Source organism: Sinocyclocheilus anshuiensis, unplaced genomic scaffold (genome assembly GCF_001515605.1).
Source record: "Sinocyclocheilus anshuiensis isolate Anshui unplaced genomic scaffold, SAMN03320099.WGS_v1.1 scaffold337, whole genome shotgun sequence".
Classification (NCBI taxonomy): Eukaryota; Metazoa; Chordata; class Actinopteri; order Cypriniformes; family Cyprinidae; genus Sinocyclocheilus; species Sinocyclocheilus anshuiensis.
In genome coordinates, this window is record NW_015537968.1 from 927128 (window position 1) to 949521 (window position 22394).

The following is a 22394-nucleotide window of genomic DNA, read 5'->3' on the forward strand; positions in this document are numbered from 1 at the left end:
AAAAACACGAGTGAAACCCCAGATTCTTCAACTTTTTTTTTTTTTTTTTGTATTCTAACCTGTTATGAAAAAAATGATAAAGGTAAAACCACATCCAACTTGTATATACTAATTATGAAATGCCATTATACAGTTTAAAAGACATCTCTGAATTTGCTGATTTAATTTAATAAGAAAATACTTTATTCCTGTTAGCTTCATATCAGCATTTCTGGCAGAGTATTGAAAAAAAAGTACTGTTGCTGTTAATCTATGCTACAGGCTAAATTAATTTAAAAAGAAAGAAATTAATACTTTTATTTAGCAAGGATGCATTAAACTGACAAAAAAAGAGAGAGTAAAGACTTTTTTATTGTTACAAAATAAAATAAAAAATAACCAATCAATAAATACATACAAGCATACATACAAACATAGATAAATAAACGCTGTTCATTTAAACTTAAAATATATTAAAACAGAAAGCCGTCATTTTGAATTGTTATATTTCACATTATTCCTGTTTAACTGTATTTATAATACAAATGCAGCCTTGGTGAGCATACGAGACTTTCAAAAAAAAACTATTCTTACCATCTCCAGACTTAATTGTAGTGTATATTTCTAAAAAAAATAAAAATAAATAAACAAAAAAATTTATTTTAGGTTTTGTAAAATGAGAAATAGCGCAGCTGATATCCCTTAAATCTAACTGCTTAAAATAAAAAGCATCCTCGTAATACTGATGTTTCACTTCTGTCCTTCAGTGTGTAGTTCAAAGGACTCAAAGAAGCCTTTCTTAAAAAGACTGAGGGTGGGGATTTGACTTTTTTGTGTGCTTTTTATCTACCAGTTGTTTGAAAAGTTAAACTGCTAAGAATGTTTTATGAAAGATTAATTTGAAAATGTTAAAACTCCACTGAACTTCATTAAGTCAAACAAGATTCCTTTATTTGTTGCATACAAATCAAACACATAAAGCTGGAATGACCTTTCGTTTCAGTTCAACAAGAGAGCACAAGACAGCAACACATCTCTCAAACCTTTTTAAGTTTTGTATATAATTTTCCCAATGTCTCTGAAGGCAAATAAAATGTACATGGCAAACGGATTATATACAAAGAAGAAAAAATGGAAATATACAGTAATGACATGATAAAAGAATGTTATGATAAAAAAAAAAATGAAAGTATATTTCTATACTAAGGGTCCACCATAACTAACATGCCAACCCCTGTATCAAATCAAACATCAACATAATTCCAATCCACCAATTCCCTAATACAGCTGTTATAAAACATTTTGTTACAAATTGAATGACCTGAGACAGTCTAGGTTCAGTGATTACTAATTATAAACAGTACAGATCGCCATATTCTGTTTCTTTAAGTGATAAGCAAACGACAGCTTTTAGTTAAAATACATTTACCCTGAAAAGTGGTATAGAGTGGAATGGCTGTAACAACCACTGTCACCAACACCTGCATTCGCTCACTATGGTAATAAAACAGCTGATGAGTGACAGACAATTTCTGGAGGAGAAAAAAAAAAAAACGCAGGCTCTTTTTGCATCTGGACAAAATGCAAAGACAGAGTTGAGCCTCACCATGCTGATACCTGAGGTGAGAAAGTGGCTCACAGTGGCCTTTACTGCCATTTCTGTCATTCAAACCTTTATGAGACTGAAAACGTCACTTACTATGTGAAATGGTGAATGAGCTTTTTGAGTTTAAAAACCAAGAGCAAGCATAGAGGGGGTTTCATTGTTGATTATGGGCAGGAGAGACTGTTTTAAGGGCTTTCTAAGAGGGGGTCGTGGGTGATGGAGCAGGGTAGGGAATGAGGATGAGGAAGCTCTGAAACAACAGAGGAAGGCTCGCTCTTAATGGCAGCAGCCTCCACAGTGGCCGCCCCCATGCGCATGTCCCGAGGCCTCGCCGTACTTTGTTCTCCGGCTCAGAATCTCATAGGAGCAGTCTTCTCCACAGCAACCGGACATACTGGGTGACGTTTCGTCAATCTCAAACCTGAAAGAGGACGGCCATTGGTGAAGTCATATTTTAACACCGAATAAGCATAGCAGACACTTGTTGCTATGGCAACTGCTATCATTCAGTGTTTTGTCGATTATAGAGGCCTGTACATAAATCTGTATTCAGAGGAGGAACAGGAATTTCATACAAGTGTTGAATGTGTACGAGTCCAGAACGATGGGACTTACTGTAAAGCATCCCTAAAGAACTGGTAAGCACCATGATTGTGTTTAAATACTGTCAGCATGACCTTTTTCATTTGTGTGCTGAGGAAAGACACAAGGACAAAAAAAAAAAAAAAACGAGCGATTCATGAGTTTTGGCAAAAATGCTACAAAGGAATAAATTCTTGGAATGCTGGGTTTGTTGTGGTACCTGTTTGCGATAAGCTGAAGGATTTGGATGAGAAATTTCCCCAGGCCTTTCCGTCTGACTTTACTCTCCAGCTGAACTTCATAACTGAGGAGACATTATTAGAATCAGTCAGATACAAACAGCAATCTCAATAACACATGATGCCTTCCCACATACACAATGCATGCAATGAAGGACGATAGACAGACATGCACAATATCACAATTCTGGCAGATCTTAATAAGCCAATAGTTTTCACATCAAGGACAATAAATGATAAATTCTATACAATACTACCTAAATTGTAAAAACCCTGAAAACATCATTTTTAATCTTAAGGTGTTATAACATAACAATATACATTATGAAAAATGGATATTCATTTTGAAAAGTTATAAAATTGTTTTTATAGACTAAATGTGTGTTAGATGATGAAAAAAAAAATTGGCGAAATGAGCATGAGGAATTGAATGTCCAATACAAATAAATTTAAAAAAAATTCTAATATCAGTCGGTAAACCAATATGGTACTGAAACATTGTGCATTCCTGACAAATAAATTGATTTTTAATAATCCCCAAAGAGAAATTCATAGCTGTCCTATGTGTTAAGTTATAATTAAAGCACCTTATAAAATATACCATTTACCAATATAAAACCTCATCTCCACACTCCACATCAAATCGAAAGTGGGAAAATGCTACAGGTATGGAGCCAACGTCACGGGCCAGGAGATACCACGCTCTCTCATCCTTCATCTCCTCCCTTTTCTCTCTCTCCTTCCATCCCCACTCACTCTGTTCATATCTGCCAAAACATAATGTAACAAAAAATGTACTTTGTTATAAACTGCACAAATTGAAAGTGCAGAAAGATTTCAGACAGTTCTCATGGAACTATATTTCTTAAAGAGTAAAATGACCAGCTGTACAAAAGTCCTTTAGCTTTAAAGGGACAGTTGACCCAAAATGACAATTCTGTCATCATTTATTTGCCAAGAATGGAATGACATGAGGGTGAGCAAATGATGACAATTTTCATTTTTGGGTGAACTATCCCTTTAATGTTAAGTAACACTAACTGACTTCCATTCAACCCAAAACCTGTATCTGAATGTCCATTGAATACAAAAGCTAACATGTATCCATTAAGAAGCTCGGCAGGAAAAATTAAGACGCCACTAAAACACCAAACATTGACAAATAAAGTATAATAAATGTTTAAGGCAGTAACAATATGGGATGTTGGATTACCCCACATGTTGACTTGCTCAATACCTACAGCGTCTGCATGTTGGCTCTAGTCAACTCATAGGCCCACTCCACTGTATCTGGACTCAATGCAGTTACCCGCTTACATTCAATCTCCAGGTTTATCCTTGTGACAGATTCAGACATTCACAATATTAGTATTGGATATTTAAAAAAAAAAATGAAATGATCTGCCCACCAGTTTACTGGCAGCATATGTCATCCATCAAAGGGGAAACGTAAGGATAGCGTACCCATTTCTGTCATACTTTTTGAACACTGGCAAGGCAGACAGAGGATCTTCAAGCTGTAAAAAGCCATGGGACACATTGTGTTAATATTTCTCTACTGCAAGAACATAAACACTGAAATTTTAAGACAAGTGCACATATTTTGAAAAAGTTTCTTTCAGATGTTCTCAATAAAGCATACCTTATTGGCTGCATCCACCTTAGCACACACCGCATCCATAGCTGCCCGTTCTTCGAGTCTTCGCTGCTTTTTCTCCTTTGCTCTGTTTGATTTTCTCTGAATGGTAATCGAAAGACATTGTCAAATACCATTCCCAGATACAGACTGAAGAAAAGGGTCTGAAACATTTATACTTTATATTACAACTTTAAGTCCTACTCTGGGAAAGAGAGCAGGGTGGTCGGTATAATATGAATATACATACCGTGTATTCTAAAATGAACTGAATCAAGTGAATTGAACCAACGCTGAACTACACTGAGCTGAAAAACGACACTACTGTCTTCTGTAGAGCTGCTTTGAAGATGAAATGGAAGTTATTTCATAACTGATGAATTTTACAACATTGAACCTTATTTTTTGGTTTATTACAGCAAAGCTGCTTTGAACATCTGTAATACATAAAAAAACCTGATGTATTGAGAACCTGGGTTATCCTTTTATCCTGAAGTTTTAGGATTTTGAAAAACTACAGTGTTATGACAAAAAATGAAGAGGAAATGGGTCATTAATCAAACAAACACAAAATGATCTGGAACATCTCAAATCAACTTCAAATCAGAAATGTAACTCGTCTCTCTAATTAGTAAGCTGACAATATAATTAAAAAAAATTTGTTTAAATTAAAAGAATGTCAAATAAAAGCATTTTCACTAGTATGGACCACATTGTAAAAAGCAGTAATTGAATCAAATAAAATCAAATGAGACATAGCACACAAAATTGTGGAATTAAACACTTATTTTACAATATTATTTAACAGTGAATATTTACTAAATATTACCAAATATCATCCAACTAATCATCCCGGTCAATATATACACATCCATTACAAGCAAACAATAATGTTGCCTTCAAAACATTTCACAAACAGATTTATGACTGCATTTGTTTGTGTACATACATGTGACTGCATGGGGGTAGTGACACATCTGTGGACACTTTAAGAAAAGGTATTTATGTAAATCTGAGGGATTAAAACCTGTATTTTTTTATTTGTATTGTGTATCATGAATAATAATACACCAGGAGCAAATATCTAGCTGAAGGCACCCAAAAAAACAAAGCTGCTCTTTAGCTCCAGGTATATTAATGGCAAGAGAAGCAGGAAACAGGTGCTGAGAACACAAAGCACGTGGAGCAGAACAGTTTTCTAAGGGCTTGACGGCGGCGGGCTCTGTATGTGCATGAAGTTCACTAATGCCAGACACAGCTAGATCAATCAAACTCGACGGACTAAACAATGCTGCTGTCGTGAGGTTTGATCTCGCGGTGGCTGCTGGCATCGTGCCAATGAAAAGCCTGTAAGAGGAGCTCAAATAAACGGTTTGCACATTATAACGTTACTCCAATCCGACCAGCTCGTCGTATGACTTTAATGCATCGACTGTTTTGGTTACAGACAATACAGGCAGTTTGACGAAAACAGCAACAGTTTGCCGTGTTAAATGTATACGTGTTATTGTGCTTAGTGTTAAAGAAATGGCGCAGTCGATGAGGCACCTGAAATGAACCAGGAACCGTTTAAGGTGGACATTTGCGTACTCAGATGGACACTAAAAGAATCCATTCGGGACCTGAGCATCTTTAAACCACCAAATTCTCACCACCACCACCCCCTTTCGTTATTCACGAGTTCCGCGTTTACCTCCATCTCTCTCACACTCACACACACTCTCTCACACACACTCACACACACACACACACACACACACTCTCTTTCCGGGGAGAATGATTTGCTTCCACCAGTCTTTGTTTAAATTGCCGCACGCATTTATCAAAGCCCAAATAAGAGCAAAACTAACATACAGCATGGACAGACAAACTCACCCCCATTGTGCAGATTTTATACGACCACCTTGACGCGACTACTGCACTCTAAAATGCTTTAAAGTTAGAGATCTGAAGATGAGATGTGGTCTGTGGTAAAGAATGTTAAAAATGCTAACGAGCGAGCTAGTCTGCAGTAACACAAGAGCTCGAGAGCTCGTAGCTTCAAGAACAAGTATCTATAAAGCAACTAGCGACTGCTGTTCGCTCTTATTTTTTTCCAGCCAGATTCGCGCCAAGAAGCGGGGACGAAATTTTCGCGCTCTACTCTCCCTTTCTTGATCTCCTTCTCCTTTCCTCCCTCCCTCTCTTCACTCTTTCTTTCCCTCTCAGCAGCATTAGGCATTAGCCGCTGAGTCTCGGGGAAATGACGACATAGGGTTGGGGTTAAGGGTCAAGCTCTCTCCACATGCTTCCTCACGTTGAGGGTACTTTGACACCTAGAGCCATTAAGATACATCTATGTAAATGACAAGTAATTGATACTAAATGCAGTTTTCTTTGAGTTTCTGGTTTCCTTCTGCAACCTGAATTTCTAACATTATTTCAAAAATTGGGGGATAAAGGATACTGTCAAAATAAAGTTTAATTACTTAAAATACGATGTAATCAAAAATGTAATTTTAATTTAAGTTTAATACTGTGAATACATATTACATGAAAAAGTTGTGTGTGTATTTTTTTTTTTATAATATTTTGCTTTATTTTCTATCACACCAGGAAGAATAAGATGTAGATCTTCAAAAAGGACAGTGCATGTCTTCACTGTCTTGAGCTGTATGTTAGCTAGTGAATAATTTTTCAAGTATAATTTTTCCAATAAAGTTTTTTTTCATTTTGTAATAAAAAAAAAAAAAATCCAAACTGTCTTACGAACATATAAAAGAAAACTATGAATCCTTGTTTGTGATGTTTTATTGTGTTAGTGTTAGTTGCTTCTTTGTGTGTATTATGTGCAAAGGACAGTATAACAATGCAACATGAAATGAAACATAGGGTTAAGTGTGATGAGTTTTTTTGAGGCATTTGTGAAATTAATGAATTTATTAATTTCATTAATGAAATTCTGAATTTCTATTAACTGTTTAGTGTTTATTGGCTGTTTTTTTTATGGGCAGAGTTTTTACAGCATTAAGCCTGAGGAGACAACTAGACACTGTGATTTAATATATAATTATGCATAATTTATTCTTAATTGTAACAAATGGAATCGTAAAGAACCAATAGAATGGTAAAAAAAGGAATACAGATGTTCATATTAATAACTACAATTCCAAATTATGTGCACAATTTTCCCTAGGTACAAATTGAGCCCATCAGGAACATGACAAAATGCTTTGTATCATATTTTTATGTAAATATTGAATGAATTCAATCCTCTTTAAATTAATTTTAATGGAGATTTCTGTTTAGGTGAATGACCACTTTTAAATGATCCAGGGAATGAAATATTATCTGAGGCCTAGAATGTCCCTGTCCTGCAGTACCTCTTTTGTCCACGAGGGAGCACTAGTTGACAATACAGGACAGCGACTTAAGTTGCTACTGTGTATGAACAGCTACTGTGTCGCCACAGTGGATAATGATCGAATGGTTTGAACTGCATCGAGTGCGCATCTAAATGCCAGTGGTACTTAATTGCAGTACGTCGAAGGTTGAACCTCACATCTAGGATGGTTTTGAGAGAACCCCTTCTGACCCTTATAAAGAAGGCACAGCCATAACTTAAAGGGTCTATCCATGTGTTGAATGCAACGAACGCTGCATATTCTTGACCACGCCCCTCCCGCAGATGTCACGTCACGAAGCCCCGCCCCAAACCTTTTGTATCCCGCGACGGGGAGAGATGGCATTTTCAGAAGGGGAAACAAGGGTGGGGGGGTCAGAGAGTTCACCGCTGTTAAAATCTCCACTTCCGCTGCACCGCAACTCATACTGAACCTCGATACATGTTCTTTAACTAAGACGGAGTGATTATAACGGTTACAGTGTTTATAAATAAACAAAACCCGACCTAAAAGGCCATGCAAATCTAGCACGAGAACAATAGGTTGTGCCATCCATGTTAGTGCTGAGCGTCCGTGGAAAACATAGGGAACGAGCCCAACCTCACCTTCAGGCCTGTGGTTGCGAGCAGAAATTATTAGTACTGGAAATCTCTTTCTCTGCCTAGTGTGCATGTGCGGGTGGTGGTGGTGGGGGTGCAAGAAGAGGAGGAATAGAGAGAGGGGGAGGGTAGGAGAGGAACTCAGAGGTGATGAGGATGGAGGAAGTCCAACAGAGAGGAAGAGGAGAGAGAGAGAATCGAGAAAGGAGAGACCATCATAAAGGGACAACTAAGGTGAGTTAGAGAAAATGGAGATGGTTCTTTTGCACAGTAACGTTACTGGCAAAATGGCATGAAGGAGGGGAGGGAGGATATGGTTGGAGAGAGAAGCACATAGACAGAGAGGGGATGGCTGGGAGGGGTCTTGTGCCACAAGTGCTGGTAACGTTATGCCTGTCTCTGTTCTTGTCTGCAAGGACCACAGAGAAATAATATCAATATATACGGGTGTTCAAGGGAGGACCTGTCCATCACTTGGGCCTGCTGGTACATAGTGTCAGGAGGGGGTGTTGGAGACCAGCCTGAATCCAGTCTTTAATCCTTTTATGTCCGTATTAGAATTGTGTCTAGATATCAAGTTTATTCTCACCTGTAATACCTCCAGGTTATGTTTAATTAATGTAGACTAGAAACCATGGCTTACACAGTGTGAATGTATTGATTTCTTAAAGACTCAATCACAGTGTGGTAAAAGAAATATAGCTGAAGCCTAATTCACGACATCCATCATAAAATGCTCATTATTGAGGTAAATAAGCAAGTTCCAGTCTTTTTTCTTTCCTGCATACATAAGTGAAGGGTCTGGGCAGCCTCAGCACTGCATTGCATAGCTGACGAATTCATCCGCACACACAGCAGGAAGTAGTTCCGTATGATTTAATGTGGGAGCACCGCAGGTAAAGCACAAAGTAATGGATCGGTATTAAGTTCGTTTTACGAAGAGAGTTGTACGGGATGCTCTAAATACGTATAAATATATGTTTAAATCTAAATATAGGCTAAATTAACGCATGGATAACGGCTTTTAGGACGGGAGGGGTTCATTTAACGTTTTTGTTTATAATATTGCCCATATGTGAACTGTGAGAGTTCGCTTGACTCACATGAGACGAGACTTTACAATGTCAGAATCACTTGCTATGAATTTGATGCCGGTTAAAGGGACTATGTAATTGACATGGAAGTTAGTTGGGGAGAGGCGAACAGCGCGGAAGGTTTTCTCGGTTGTGAGGAGTTCTCGGGTCTCCCCCGGCACATACACACGGATAGGATCCCTATGCGGCCGATGCAATGAACTGGAGAGAATGAGAAACGTGCGAATATCCACAGAAGCGTTAATGTAGTTGTATATTAACAAACGTGCGCAGTGCTGATGTTTTACAACACTTATCTGTCGCTTTATAAGTTTGAATAGGAGAGAAAGCAAGCCAGGTTAGTGAGCTGCTATTCGGACTGGTAACTAACGTTAAAAGGCAAATGTTCAGCGACAGCTAGCCAACAACTGGAATAGGGACATAAGCGTGGCTCTACACAAAAGGACTCAGACTTGAGTGAACGACTGTGCGAAAAGTGAGGTGAGGGGAAAGATGCCTTTTTTCTGTTTATGTACTTTTTAAGTTTAAATGATGAATTATGATTGCCCGAGCGAGATCCGTGCGCGTTTACTCACAGAAATGTTTAAATGAACAAGGAACGGATGATTGGATGGTGGTCGGAGTGATGCGACCTCTCGGAGTTTAAGGGGGCAATCGATAACTGTTTTCAGCTGAAACACTGTTAAGAGTTGATTGGGCACTTTGTTAAGCGAAGGACAGTTCAGTGCCACATATTGAGTGTTTTGGACGCATCTGAAGCGCACGTTTAATTCGCACTGAGCCCGACTGCAACTTCAGTCAATAGAGACACTGGTCGTGACGTCACGTGCCCTATTCAACGCTTCATTTTAGGACACACAACGATTTTTAAAATTATTTTTACGTATAAAGAACAAATATCTAATCTTATTTTAGATTTTGATGAAGCGTTATAAAAAATAATCCATTATGCGGGATTCATTTTGTAACCAGTTTTATCTCGCAAATGCATCTTTTGTGTCCATACATCTAGATCAGAAACATTTTATTTTTATGTTTGTGTAGTTGTGTTGTATGTTCAAAATCACAATTCAGGCAGCCTCTCGAGTTATTATTAACGAAAATAGCGAGAGGTACAGTTTGGTGGTTGGCGATCACAATGGCAGTAGCTTAAGAAATGAAGGCTTTGGTCATTGTTTCGTTTTCTAAAGGATGGTATCTGTTGTTCTGGGTTGTGAAGTGATAAAAGTCAGCTCTACTGTTCACTCCGGACATCCTTAGTTTTCTGGAAGCATTCGCGAAACAAAGACTTCTTGTCCACCGAATAAAAGTCTCATTTATTGGCGTTGAAAATGAAAGTTATCTAAATTCGTTACAAATTTAGAAACATTACACTAATGCGTATATCCCGGGCTTTGTGGTTTGATACCTCAGTAAACTCCATCACCTGCTGCTGAAAACACAACCAAGAGCATTTAAACCTCCACAACTTCCACTGTCTCTTGTGCCGAACCTCATTTCCATGCACATATATTTCAACTAAATTGTATTAATTTGAGGTTAGTTTTCTCACCACATTTCATAACAGACTGCGGCTGTTCAGAGAAAGAAAAGATGTGTATATAATGTAAATAATGTTGCTTGAGGAAGTCGATAAAGATTCAGAAAACAAAGATTTGTCACTATACTGTAAATGTGAAAAGATACTTGAGGCATCATTTGGGGTTCTCCGACTGAACCCTTTAGAAAACCTCAAAAAATAATATGGGTCAATGAGTTAATTTGCATCATACACATAAGAATGTATTTTGAAAAATGTTCCTCTTGTGTCCATTCAATGAGTTATTGGGGCTCAGTGTTTGCGTTGGACCCCACTGGCTTTCATTGTATGGGCAAAAACAGTTGAAACATTCTCCAAAATATGTGTTGTATTCCACAGAAGAAAGATAAACAGATTTGGAATGACATGAGGGTGTGAGCCTGGGAGACTGCTCTGGGTGTGTGTTCACTGTGTGTGTGTTTGTTCACTACTCACTGCTGCATGTGTGTGCACTTGGATGGGTTAAATGCAGAGCACAAATTCCAAGTATGGGACACCATACTTGGCCACACGTCATGTCACTCATGTCAAATGATAGGCTAACACAATTTTCATTTTTGGGTGAACTATCCCTTTAAGATGCTGAAAACAAAGGTCAATGCTGGTCCCTCTGAACACACTCTCTCTCTCTCTCTCTTAGCCATGCCATCAGTGATGGAGCGATCAGGGTCTGGTGTGCTGTCCCGCAGCAGGGCCAAAACAGTCACAAACGGGAACAGCCAGCACTCTGAGGAAGAGAGCAGTGATGAGGAACACACACGTGGTATGTCTGCCACATTCACACACAAACTCCAACTCCAAACCACCATCTGCACCTTCATTCACTTACATGGTAGCACAGTATTAATCTTAAGTTGTTTCATTTAAGTGTAAAATGTTTGAATGTATCAGTGTCTCTATGAGTATTCAGTTAATCATCCCTGTTCTCTTTTCCTCCTCTCCCTCCCTGCACTCACTTTTCTTCCTCTGCCCTCTGTGAGGATGCATTGCCAGTTTCTAACTCTGCCTGCCTGTGTTTTTCCCCTCTCTGACCGTCCTTTTCCCTCTTGCTCTTTTGAAACAGACAGTATGATCCGCGTTGGTGGGGACTACCAGGCACAGATCCCAGAGTTCAAACCAGGTAAAGAGAGAGATGGTTAGTTAATCTCGGAAGAGATGAATATATATATCTGAACTCCATGCAGTTTTCACAGTCTGCATGAGCATGATAAGATAAAGGGCTGTGTGTAGGTGTTTCTGTGTGTACTCAAGTTATGGGGAGTAGAAGAGAACACTGCTTTAGTCTTTGAGTGTATATATATATATATATATATATATAATAAAGAAATGTAGACAAAAGCAGCAGAGAGTCATAGAGCAGTAAAAAAAACAACAAGGTGGTGAGATGAAGTATTTGAGAGAGGCTGCTGTGTTGTGTGACAGACATGTTTCTTCTTTGTGTTGACAGACTGTGCATCCCGCTACAGTGAAAATGACCAGAGGAGCATGCTGGTCTGGTCACCAAATAGCCAAGTGTCCAATGCCATGTGTAAGGAACAATTCTTCACATGTAGAAATGACTAAAACCTTCTGAGAGTCTGGCTCAGGCTATTGATGAGGAGTGCTTTAGCAAAAGAAAAGAAACTACTTCTTTTTAAAGGGAAGCCAGTATAATGCAGTATAATGATGTGATTATTTTTCTCACAATATTGCATTATTTTAGATACTCTCACCTGTTTTCTAGATGCATATCTTCTGCTGATTTAAAGGCATTGATCTAGAAACTACCTTTAAAGTGTGAATCATTTGTGTTGGCCAATAATCAATTTAAAATGTCATGTTAAAAAATTCACATATATAATAATCACAATTTATAATATAATCACATTATAAATCACAATTTATAATGTGCGATATTTAAATGATTTTCTTTATTTGAATATGTGCATATGTGAAACTGAAAGTAGCCCAATTTTGTGGTGTTGTGATATTTTATTAAAGTTACCATACAATATCTGGTAATATAGTTCACGCTTTTGAAGTCTAAAGTAGATTTTATTTTTTATGTAAGTAGGTAGGTGCATTACATAGCCTATTTAAAGAATCTTATAAATGCATAAAACAATACTGAATAGAATTGTTAATCTGATTGTATCACGTATCAAATCCAATTGATTCTTTATGAAATGGCAAAAAAAAAAGAATCACATTTGAATCAAATTGAAACCCACTGAATTATTATTTTGAATTGATTCACTGTCAATCCAAAGATGCACAGCTGTTTTATTTATATGCATTTGCATTATTTATTTTCTATTATGTTATTGTGATGCCTCGTAGCTTATTGAATCATGGTTATTTGTATTCTGTTGTGAGGTGGTTAGTAATACCCATACCTTTGTACACTGTTACCAAATCTGCCATGGTGGATTGTAAAGAAACTGCATTTTCCATTCTCTCACTCTCAGTGGATGAATATATTCTGATGGCCAAAGAGAAGCACGGCTACAACATGGAACAGGTACCATTTCATTTAAATATTAGGCATGAATGGCAGATCTTCTAGATGGATGCATAGGTCACTGATGGAGTCCTTCTGTCTTATATCAACAGGCTCTTGGCATGCTTCTGTGGCACAAGCATGATGTGGAGAAGTCACTAGCTGACCTAGCAAACTTCACTCCCTTTCCTGATGAGTGGACACTGGAAGACAAAGTTCTGTTCGAACAGGCTTTCAGCTTTCATGGCAAGAGCTTCCATCGCATCCAACAGATGGTGAGCGGGAGGGATGGAGGCAAGATGGGTTATATAAGAGTCATCTGGCGCTCTCACATCTGCCTGCAACTACAGAAGAGCAGGCATCTTGAGATACGGCCCAGTGTAGAATCACACGTCCATGAATCACACGAGAGTCAGAGAGAGGTCTCGCTACTCGTCGACACTTTGAACTGTTGTCTTGCTGTCATCCATTACAACATGGAAATGATTTGAGAATGTTTCAAAGAGCATCTCATGCTTCAGTGGAAGCAAGAACATCTGACCTTTTGTATAAAGACGTTCAAATGCTCAAAGTCACAAATTTGATACAGGACATCTTGTTCTTTTTCGCTGTATATGCTTAGTCTTAACCATCTGTTATTTTATTTCTCAGCTTCCAGACAAACTAATCTCAAGCCTGGTGAAATACTACTACTCTTGGAAGAAAACCAGAACCCGGACCAGCGTCATGGACCGCCAAGCACGCAAGCTCCTTAGCAAGAGAGAAAAGGATGAAAGGTACAAGGAGAGCAAAAGAGAGAAAGATGGAGAGAAAAGACAATGAATCATAACAAAGTGTGTATTTTTGTTTCTGCCAGTAACGATGAGATGGAGGGAGGAGATCCAGGCAGTGACAGTGATTTTGAGATCAACGGCAAGAAAGAGGTGAGTCTATGGTGTAAGAAAAACTATTCAATACAGTATTTTGTTTGTTCTTTAATAATAATTATATTACAGATTTTAAATCCATATTAATTTAGAGACTAAGTAGAATATTAGTAGTTCTAAAAAAATCAGCGGTCAGGGACTAGTGATGGCAAAAAGGTGTTTAAAAAAATGATGACATTTTTTGACAACATTTATATGAATTTTAATCTAAAATCTTAATCTTAAAAAAAAAAAAAAGACTGCATTTACACTGCATTTGTGCAACTTTTCAGACAACGAAGCAGAACTCTGGGAATGTAGGAGGGAGTGATAAAGGTTCAAGCAAGTCTGGTCCGACTCGGAAAGAGAACCAGGGTGCGCAGTACCGACACCACCTTCTTCGGGCTCGCCGCAGACCTCCGAAAGGCATGCACTTGGAAAAGGAGGACATTGTTGCTCTCTCAGTGTCCACTGATTCAGGAGCTGTTAGTCTCAGACAGCTGGACACACAGCTAGTGTCTCTGAAAAGACAGGTAATGGGCCACACAACAAATCACATTGTTTTTGGTAGTGTTTGTAAATCTGAGAGACTCACAAGTAAATACACAATAGAAGGGTTTGTGTGCTACGCAACTGTTCAAAAGTTTGGAGTCGTTAAAGGGTTAGTTAACCCAAAAATGAAAATTCTGTTATTAATTACTCACCCTCGTGTTGTTTCAAACCCATAAGACCTTCGTTCATCTTCGGAACACAGTTTAAGATATCATTTAAGATGATGAAATCTGAGGGCTTTCTGACCCTCCCATAGTATGATAGATAATGACGTCATCGCGCCGGATCTGGGTCAGCGCCGGCGCCGCCAAACGCTCGCGTCATGGTACTGTCGTGAACGCGCCTCCAAAGTGACGCAGTAGAGACGAAAATGTGGAATAAAGTTGTTATTTTTGTTTTCTTTGCGCAAAAAAGTATTCTCGTAGCTTCGTAATTTTACAGTTGAACCACTGATGTCACATGGACTACTTTGTCGATCATCTTGGTACTTTTCTGGACCTTGAACGTGGTAGTTACCTTGCTGTCTATGGGAGGGTCAGAGAGCCCTCAGATTTCATCAAAAATATCTTAAATTGTGTTCCGAAGATGAACAAAGGTTTTACGGGTTTCGAACAACACGAGGGTGAGTAAATTAATGACAGAATTTAAATTTTTGGGTGAACTAACCCTTTAAAGTTTTGTTTTTTTTGCTTGTATTCTGCAAGGATTAATCAAATTGATCAAAAGTGACACATTTTTATTTAAAAAAACAAATGCTGTTTCTTTAAACACTCTATTGATCAAATAACCCTGAAAAATGTATTTCTACAAGAATATTGAGCAGCACAGCTGTTTTCAAAATTGATAATAATAAATGTTTCTTGAGCACCAGATCAGCAAATTAAAGTGATTTTTGAAGGATCATGTGACACTGAAGACTGGAATAAAAATTCAGCTTTGCCATTACAGAAATAAATTGCATTTTAAAACATATTAAAATAGAAAACTGTTCATTTAAATTTTAATAATATTTCACAATATTATAGTTTTTTTTCTGTATTTCTGAACAAATTAATGCAGCCTGGGTGAGACTAATTTAAAAAAAAAATTATAGACCCCAAAACTTTTAAATGGAAGTTTAACTACACAACAATCACCGCTTAGAACAATTTTGCATCTCTATTTTGTTTTTAGGTTCAAAGTATCAAGCAAACCAACAGTGTTCTCAAGCACAACTTGGGTGATGGAATTGAAGGCTTGAGACCATCAGAGGTACGTTTCTACCCGCATTGCTCTGATGTACAACCTACACACCTGGCATACATGTGAAAGTTAAAAAGCAAGGCATGTTATTAAATGCCATTTAATGTATTTTGACAGTTTGAATGTATGGGCTCTGTTACTGAGATACTGATAAAGCCTGATTGCATAATATTTTGAAAGTATACGTTTTTTTTTTCTCTAAGAGTTTGCTAAACCTGTAAGTAGATTCTGGGCAAAATGCCATTGTTATGCTACATTATAATTTTTCTCCCTGTGCTGCATTTCGTTCAGCCCACCCAAAAAAACAACTCTCGCTGGACAACAGAGGAGCAACTCCTGGCTGTTCAAGGTGAGCTGGATTATCATTCTCTCTAATTCCTGATAATCCATAAAGTTCAGAACAGATCTCAAAATGAATATCCATACACATTATAATAGTATGATCCCTAAATACACATGTAGCATTTAAACCCAATGGTTTTAGTTTTGAGTGTTTTCAGTGTTTATACAAAATAGCATAGAACTTTAATATCGGCTAATTATTGGTTATCAGCCAGAGCTGTAATATCATGCATCCCTAGTTAAAGCTTGTATAAAAAAATTATACTTCTATAATGCCAGGTTGATCTTCCCAGAACTAAAGAACCCAAAAAGATCACTTGTTTACTTGCATACAAGTTGATAACAGCAAATAGCAGCTAAATGATCCAGCTAACCAATGAGTTAACATGCTAAAATGTATGGTACAACGAATACATGTCCTAAAAATAGTTTCAAGCAAAATTAGTGAGCATCTAGTCACCAATTTGTAGCCTTTTATGACACTGGGAGATTGTTTTAACCTTGCAGTGATTGAAGTCACCAAGAAATCAAAATGGAGAATTCGTATTTTTTATAGAATATTGCAGTATTTATGATAAATTATTTATCTGTGCACAGTTTCCGGTTCATGCTGATTTCACGAAATGTCATTATGCGAGTATATTCAGAGCAATACAAAGGGAATTTCTATCATATACCTTGTTTCAAAGCAAGATGTCTACTAGATACTACAGACTGAATTCATGAGAATATAATTTTGGTTGATTATTCTTGTTTAATTTTAAGCATCGCTGAGCAGTTTTATCATGTAGCCATTTTGTCATCCACATCCTCTCCAGCTGTCAGGCGATATGGTAAAGACTTTGCAGCCGTAGCGGACGTGATTGGCAACAAGACTGTGGCGCAGGTCAGCTCATTCTTTGTCAGCTACCGGAGACGCTTCAATCTTGAGGAGGTGCTCCGTGAATGGCAGGCAGAACAGGAAGTGGTGCAAGGGAGCAGCGGGAGGACCGTGAACATGGAGCTGAACGGGTTAGCAGGAGCGGAAGACGATGAGGTGAGAGAGAATGAGGAAAAAGACTATTTGAATTTGTCAAGGCCTTGTTCCAGCAGGCAGGGCTTTACCTTAGAGATAAAAAAAATCAGTTAACAACAACTGAGGAACTCACTTTCTCCTTTGCATCTTTCTTTGTTATTACAGGTGAAGATGGATGGCATCTCTCTACCTCATTCTGACAGTCCTCTGTCCTCTTCTGATGTTAGTGTGACTGAGAACTCCAACTCTGCCCAGTCCTCCCCACCCCTCACTCAACCTCCACCCTTACTGCGCCCTGCACCCCCCTCAGCACCCCCTAGCCTGCTGCGCCAGCCTCCCCCGCTACAGACGCGACCTCTACAAAACCGGACGCCCCACAATCACCCTCCCCCTCCGCTCATCAGACCCGCAGTGGCGTCCTCGCTCCACCAGGGGGCGCTGAGGAACTCTCTAAGTTCCTCCTCTGCCTCTGCTGGACAGCTGCCACCCTCACTGGTGGGGCTGAAGGTGGAATCCCCGCAGTCACACTGATCGCCATGCAGTATTTGCCCTTTTATAATGGTTTAAGACACTCAAATAGTCATTTAACAGAGAATTTGTTCTCAAGTCAGTATAAAGGGGCAGTGTGTAGTAATGCCTCTCAAGAGATAGGGGGGAAAAAACCGAGGTGAACTGGAAGCAAAGCTGGACATGCACCAAAACACACGGAAGGATGAAACTATACAGTCTGATCCAAGGAGAACCCTCCATATTCATGCATGTAAACCACAATCTTGCCAAAAAAACAAACCCTACTGCCCCACCAACCCATCTGTCCTCAGGTTCTACAGCTTTACCTCGTGAACAGTCTCAAGCACAACAGCTTCCACTGTAATTACAGCTATTGAATCACCTTCTGTCATAGATACTCAGTGGAAGTTTAACCAAAATTATGGGTTAAAAACCTTATACACTGGAATTAAAAACTGCCACGACGACATTCCTTCCACCATCTCTATGGCAACAGCTGCATATCACCTAGTGTGCATGACTACAGGCACTAGCGAGTGTTCTGAAGTGCACCTGGTGTCAGGAAACTGGGAAATTGTGTATAGTCACTCTCCCAGTGAAGAGCCATGTTGATAGAATCTTACTGGGTGAAGCAGTTTTTGTTGTTTGTATAATTATGTCCTTAAGATATTGTTAGGTAGTGAATTTATGTAGTACTAGTTAATATTGACTAAGCACTAAGTGATGCAAAATACTTGATTGTTTTTCGTTGCAACTTGGAATACACTGATTTCATCTCGTTCTTAAAGGAACAGACACAGAGGCATCAAAACACTAAAGATGATTCCTGAGGAAGCTCGTGCAAGAGTTCTCGTTTCTTTCAAAATGTTGTATGTATGTGAGAACTGTTTACATGTGACCTGGATTTGCTTGTGACTATTTTTGTTTTAGATTTTTTTTCAAAATAAAATGAAAAATTACCAAATTAGTTTGTTGTTATTCTGCAGATATTTTACATGCAAGACACTTACTAGACCCTACCAGTAGGTAATACAGTATGTTTGAAATATGTCCCAACCAGGGGCCTGTACCATGATGGTAGTTAAAGGATTAGAGGATTCGTTTTGTGTTGGCAAAACCAAACCAGTGCACTCAGGCTTTACTGGCATCATGATGACGATGATCAATTTTTTTCTGTCAACTCAGGCTTGGATCGTGAGTTTATGGAGCATGTGCACACAAAAGCATGATATCAGTAACAAATAGCCAATCACAGTCACAGAAAATCTGCGGTTCGCGTCTCGTGAGAGAGACAGTCATTCACTTTTCTGCCAAAGATAAATACAAATATAAACAGATTAGATATAAACAATTTAATCTAATTTACACAGCAAGAAGAAAAGAGCTGTCCATGAAATAGGACAACTAAAAGAATACGTACAAGTGAAAGTTGTGAAGTTCTTAGTATATATATATATATATAGTGGTCAGAATTGTTGGTACCCTTGGTAAATATGATCAAAGAAGGCTGTGAAAATAAATCTGCATTGTTAATCCTTTTGATCTTTTATTTAAAAAAATCATAAGAATTTAAAATGGGGGGAAATGACTCTCCAAGGACCACAGCTGGAGAATTGCAGAAAAAGGATGAGTTTCGGGGTCAGAAAACCTTAAAATAAATGATCAAACAGCACTACACCACATGTTGTTTGGGAGGGTTTCAAGAAAAAAAATCAAGAAAAGAAAATGCTTTCACCAAAAAACAATCCCCAGCATATTCTTCATAATGATATTTCCCCCCCATTTTAAATTCTTATTCTCAATGAAAGGTAAAATTTTTGTGAATTTTTTAAATAAAAGATCAAAAAGATTAAAAATGCAGATTTATTTTCATAGCCTTCTTTGATCATATTTTCATATAAGGGTACCAACAATTCTGACCACGTGTGTATATACATATATTCATACATATAGGTATACAGAGAATTGTAAGGTCACGTGTAGTTTATTTATTGATTCTAAATCAATTTATATTACATATTACCTGTATATATGTATATTAATTTAAACTAAATGCTTAATCATTAAACTAAAATTGCTCACGTCATGGATTTAGGGTATAATTATTATATGAATAACACATACATCATATAGTAATTCAGATATCATAAGTAATTATAATAAATAATCATCACTAAAAGCCAGACAATTTGTCTTTAAAATCTTTTGCTTTGTACTGACCTTTAATTTGGAGAACCGGGGGTGTGACTTTACTGTGTCAGGAATGTGTTACTTTGCTCACTGCTGATTGGTCCGGTTTGAGATCTCTTATCCAGAACACAATCTGCACCGAAGCCATGGAGCGTAAGTTACTAATGGTGATGAACACCTCTAACAGTCAAGCCACTTTTATGGTGCCTTAAACCATGGACGTGGTTTGGCGCAAACTAAACTGAAACTTACCTGACTAGCCAGCTAAACTGGCTTCATGGTAAAGGCCCCAGATGTTATGAAAATCGAAATTAGAATTCGGAAACAAGTGACTAACACGATGTTGGTTTAGACATACACATGAGAGTTTTGTGTGTTGAGTGTTTTCAGGTGTGGTGTTAGTAACTTGCAGAGTTAGAAATACGAGATGTCAGTCAGGTTTTTAGCTGCAGTTACTGTGTTCCTCCGGAGCTGCTTCCGCCAGTTTTGTGGTCTGCGCATGACTCAGACTGTTCACTCCTCTTCTCAAGTATAAGTAAAAGCTGCTGTCGGATCCCTTTTGAACGGTCTTACCTGTTGCATTGCTGACGCTTATGGGGATACTCCTGTTTACTCTGATATTGAAGCCTGATTTGTTCACGTTTGTGTAACTGCATGAACCAATGGCGCTTTAAGCCTCCAAAAGGGGAGTAGCCGACAGATATTGAAGTCGGCTCTAAGCGCCATTTCTTCAGAATTTTTCTCCTTCAATGACAAAGATCATCTCCTCTCTGTCTCTGCAAGCAAGAAGCTGAAGAAGCAGCTCAGCGTGCTGCTTGCCTCCGTAGGAGGAGGCAAATTTGCAAAGTGTTTCACTGCAGCACAGAAGTCGTCGCAGGTCATGCGCCACTTCCTGCCCAAGCGCTTCAGCCCCATAGAATGAGGTTACTCGCTCCAGTTCGCACGCAGGCTACCTCGCTTCAGAGACATTATTCAAACTTCAGTACAGGACAACAATGCTCACGTTCTCCGGTCTGAAGTGCAAACTCTGCTTGCAGAAGGAACCTTCCTCTAGCGAACAGCAAGTCAGGCTTTTACAGCCGCTATTTCTTGTTCCCAAGAAAAATGGGACTTTACGAAGTGCACGGCTGCAGCTCTTTCCCCTCCGAGACAGATGGGAATCCACATTATTAATTACCTAGACGATTGGCTGGTCTTAGCCAGATCGGAACAGGAACTCATCGATCACAGGTCTCTGCTGCTCAGCCACCTGGAGTGGCTTGGGCTAATAAATATTTTAGCCAAGAGCTCTCTATCTCCAAGCGAGTAGTCTTCCCTGGGACAATTATCGATTCTGCCCAAATGCGGGCATGAATTATGTCAGAATGCTGCCTGACTGTTCAGTGGCTAGCGGCGTCATTCAAACTGGGGACCTCATGTCCCCTCTGGGCTTTCCAGAGGATGCCCGGCCCTTATGTCAGCCGCTTCCTCTGTGATTCGACTGGGCCTGCTTCACATTCGGCCCCTCCAGTTTTGGCTCAAAGCCCATGTCCCGTGACACCTGGGACATTTTTATCTTAAGGTAACCCACCGCTGCATCAGAGCGGTGGCCCCTTGGAAAACTCCTCGCCTGTTTCCATCAGGCATCCCGTTGGGACTGACCTCCATGAGGAAGGTGGTCACGACAGATGCCTCCAACTCAGGTTGGGGAGCTCTGTACGATGGCAGACCAGCGTTTGGCTCCTGGTCAAACCTGGAGCAACGCTTACACATCGACTGCCTCAAGGATTTTTCTAGCCCTAAAAACCTTCCGGCCTATGGGGGCACCACGTCCAGGTCCATTCAAACAACATGACTGTGGTAGCCTTTATCAATCACCAAGCGGCCAAGGTCACGCTCCCTTCACAGGTTTGCTTGACGCCTAAGGGCAAAAGACAAACTCCTCTCGCTGAGAGCAGTTCATGTGCTGGGCAGACTGAACCAAGGGGCAGACATGCTGTCCAGGTATAATGTGGCTCCAGGAGAAGGGAGACTACATCCCCAAACAGTTCAAATGATCTGATCTGTCTTCGGCTTGGCAGAGGTGGACTGCCCAATTAATTTTTCGAAGCAGCGAGATGCCTTGGCCCACGATTGTCCCAGTGCTTGCTTGTATGCCTTCCCCCCGGTTGGAGGAATCAGATTTGGTTCCCAGAGTTGATTCAGCTGCAATCGGCAGCCACTTGGCCGATACCACTGAGGAAGGACCTTCTCTCGCAAGCAAAGGGCATGATTTGGCATCCCCGGCCAGAGCTGTGGAGCCTCCATCGTGCAACGTATCCTATGTGCTAACCTTTTTACAAGAGCTGCTGGACAAGGGGCACACCCCTTCCACGCTCAAACTATATGTGGCAGCCATCATGGCGAATCATTCATTCGTGGGTGGCCTGTCAGTTGTTAGAAACGACCTAGTCGTTAAGTTTCTGAGGGGAGCTCGGAGATTG

General features: G+C 39.3%; 2 protein-coding genes across 6 annotated transcripts; one reads left to right on the forward strand and one right to left on the reverse strand.

Annotated features, from left to right (window-relative positions):
* Window positions 1-908: 908 nt before the first annotated feature.
* Window positions 909-6338, reverse strand: LOC107668433 (N-alpha-acetyltransferase 40). 2 transcript variants are annotated; one of them, XM_016460302.1, is made up of 8 exons: window positions 5918-6338; window positions 4049-4144; window positions 3871-3923; window positions 3648-3743; window positions 3015-3173; window positions 2388-2471; window positions 2201-2278; window positions 909-2006 (listed from the first exon to the last, which is right to left on the reverse strand). In XM_016460302.1, the coding sequence occupies exons 1-8, from the start codon at window positions 5921-5923 to the stop codon at window positions 1862-1864; spliced, it is 717 nt and encodes a 238-aa protein (XP_016315788.1). In that variant the 5' UTR covers window positions 5924-6338; the 3' UTR covers window positions 909-1861. The 2 variants fall into 2 exon arrangements, with proteins under 2 accessions (XP_016315788.1, XP_016315795.1); XM_016460309.1 differs by lacking the exon at window positions 5918-6338 and adding an exon at window positions 4293-4377.
* Window positions 6339-7789: 1451 nt separating this feature from the next.
* Window positions 7790-17928, forward strand: LOC107668449 (REST corepressor 2). Of its 4 annotated transcripts, none has more exons than XM_016460336.1 (13): window positions 7790-7887; window positions 11338-11460; window positions 11761-11817; window positions 12145-12225; window positions 13145-13197; window positions 13290-13451; window positions 13828-13952; window positions 14033-14099; window positions 14375-14614; window positions 15807-15884; window positions 16167-16224; window positions 17036-17253; window positions 17398-17928. In XM_016460336.1, exons 2-13 carry the CDS (start codon window positions 11340-11342, stop codon window positions 17761-17763), a joined length of 1626 nt encoding a protein of 541 aa, XP_016315822.1. In that variant the 5' UTR covers window positions 7790-7887; window positions 11338-11339; the 3' UTR covers window positions 17764-17928. The 4 variants fall into 4 exon arrangements, with proteins under 4 accessions (XP_016315822.1, XP_016315814.1, XP_016315827.1 ...); XM_016460328.1 differs by lacking the exon at window positions 7790-7887 and adding an exon at window positions 7898-8258; XM_016460341.1 differs by lacking the exon at window positions 7790-7887 and adding an exon at window positions 8855-8920.
* Window positions 17929-22394: the final 4466 nt, after the last annotated feature.

What these genes read in the sequence shown, in the direction of transcription:
- LOC107668433 (XM_016460302.1), bottom strand. An exon ending in AGGTGGATGCAGCCAATAAG is followed by an intron (nt 3,924 to 4,048) that starts GTATGCTTTATT and finishes GGCTTTTTACAG; the next exon opens with CTTGAAGATCCTCTGTCTGC. An exon ending in TTCTTTAGGGATGCTTTACA is followed by an intron (nt 2,007 to 2,200) that starts GTAAGTCCCATC and finishes GTCCTCTTTCAG; the next exon opens with GTTTGAGATTGACGAAACGT.
- LOC107668449 (XM_016460336.1), top strand. Translation starts at nt 11,340, where the DNA reads ATGCCATCAGTGATGGAGCGATCAGGGTCTGGTGTGCTGTCCCGCAGC. An exon ending in ACGGCTACAACATGGAACAG is followed by an intron (nt 13,198 to 13,289) that starts GTACCATTTCAT and finishes TTATATCAACAG; the next exon opens with GCTCTTGGCATGCTTCTGTG. An exon ending in CAGGAGCGGAAGACGATGAG is followed by an intron (nt 17,254 to 17,397) that starts GTGAGAGAGAAT and finishes TTGTTATTACAG; the next exon opens with GTGAAGATGGATGGCATCTC.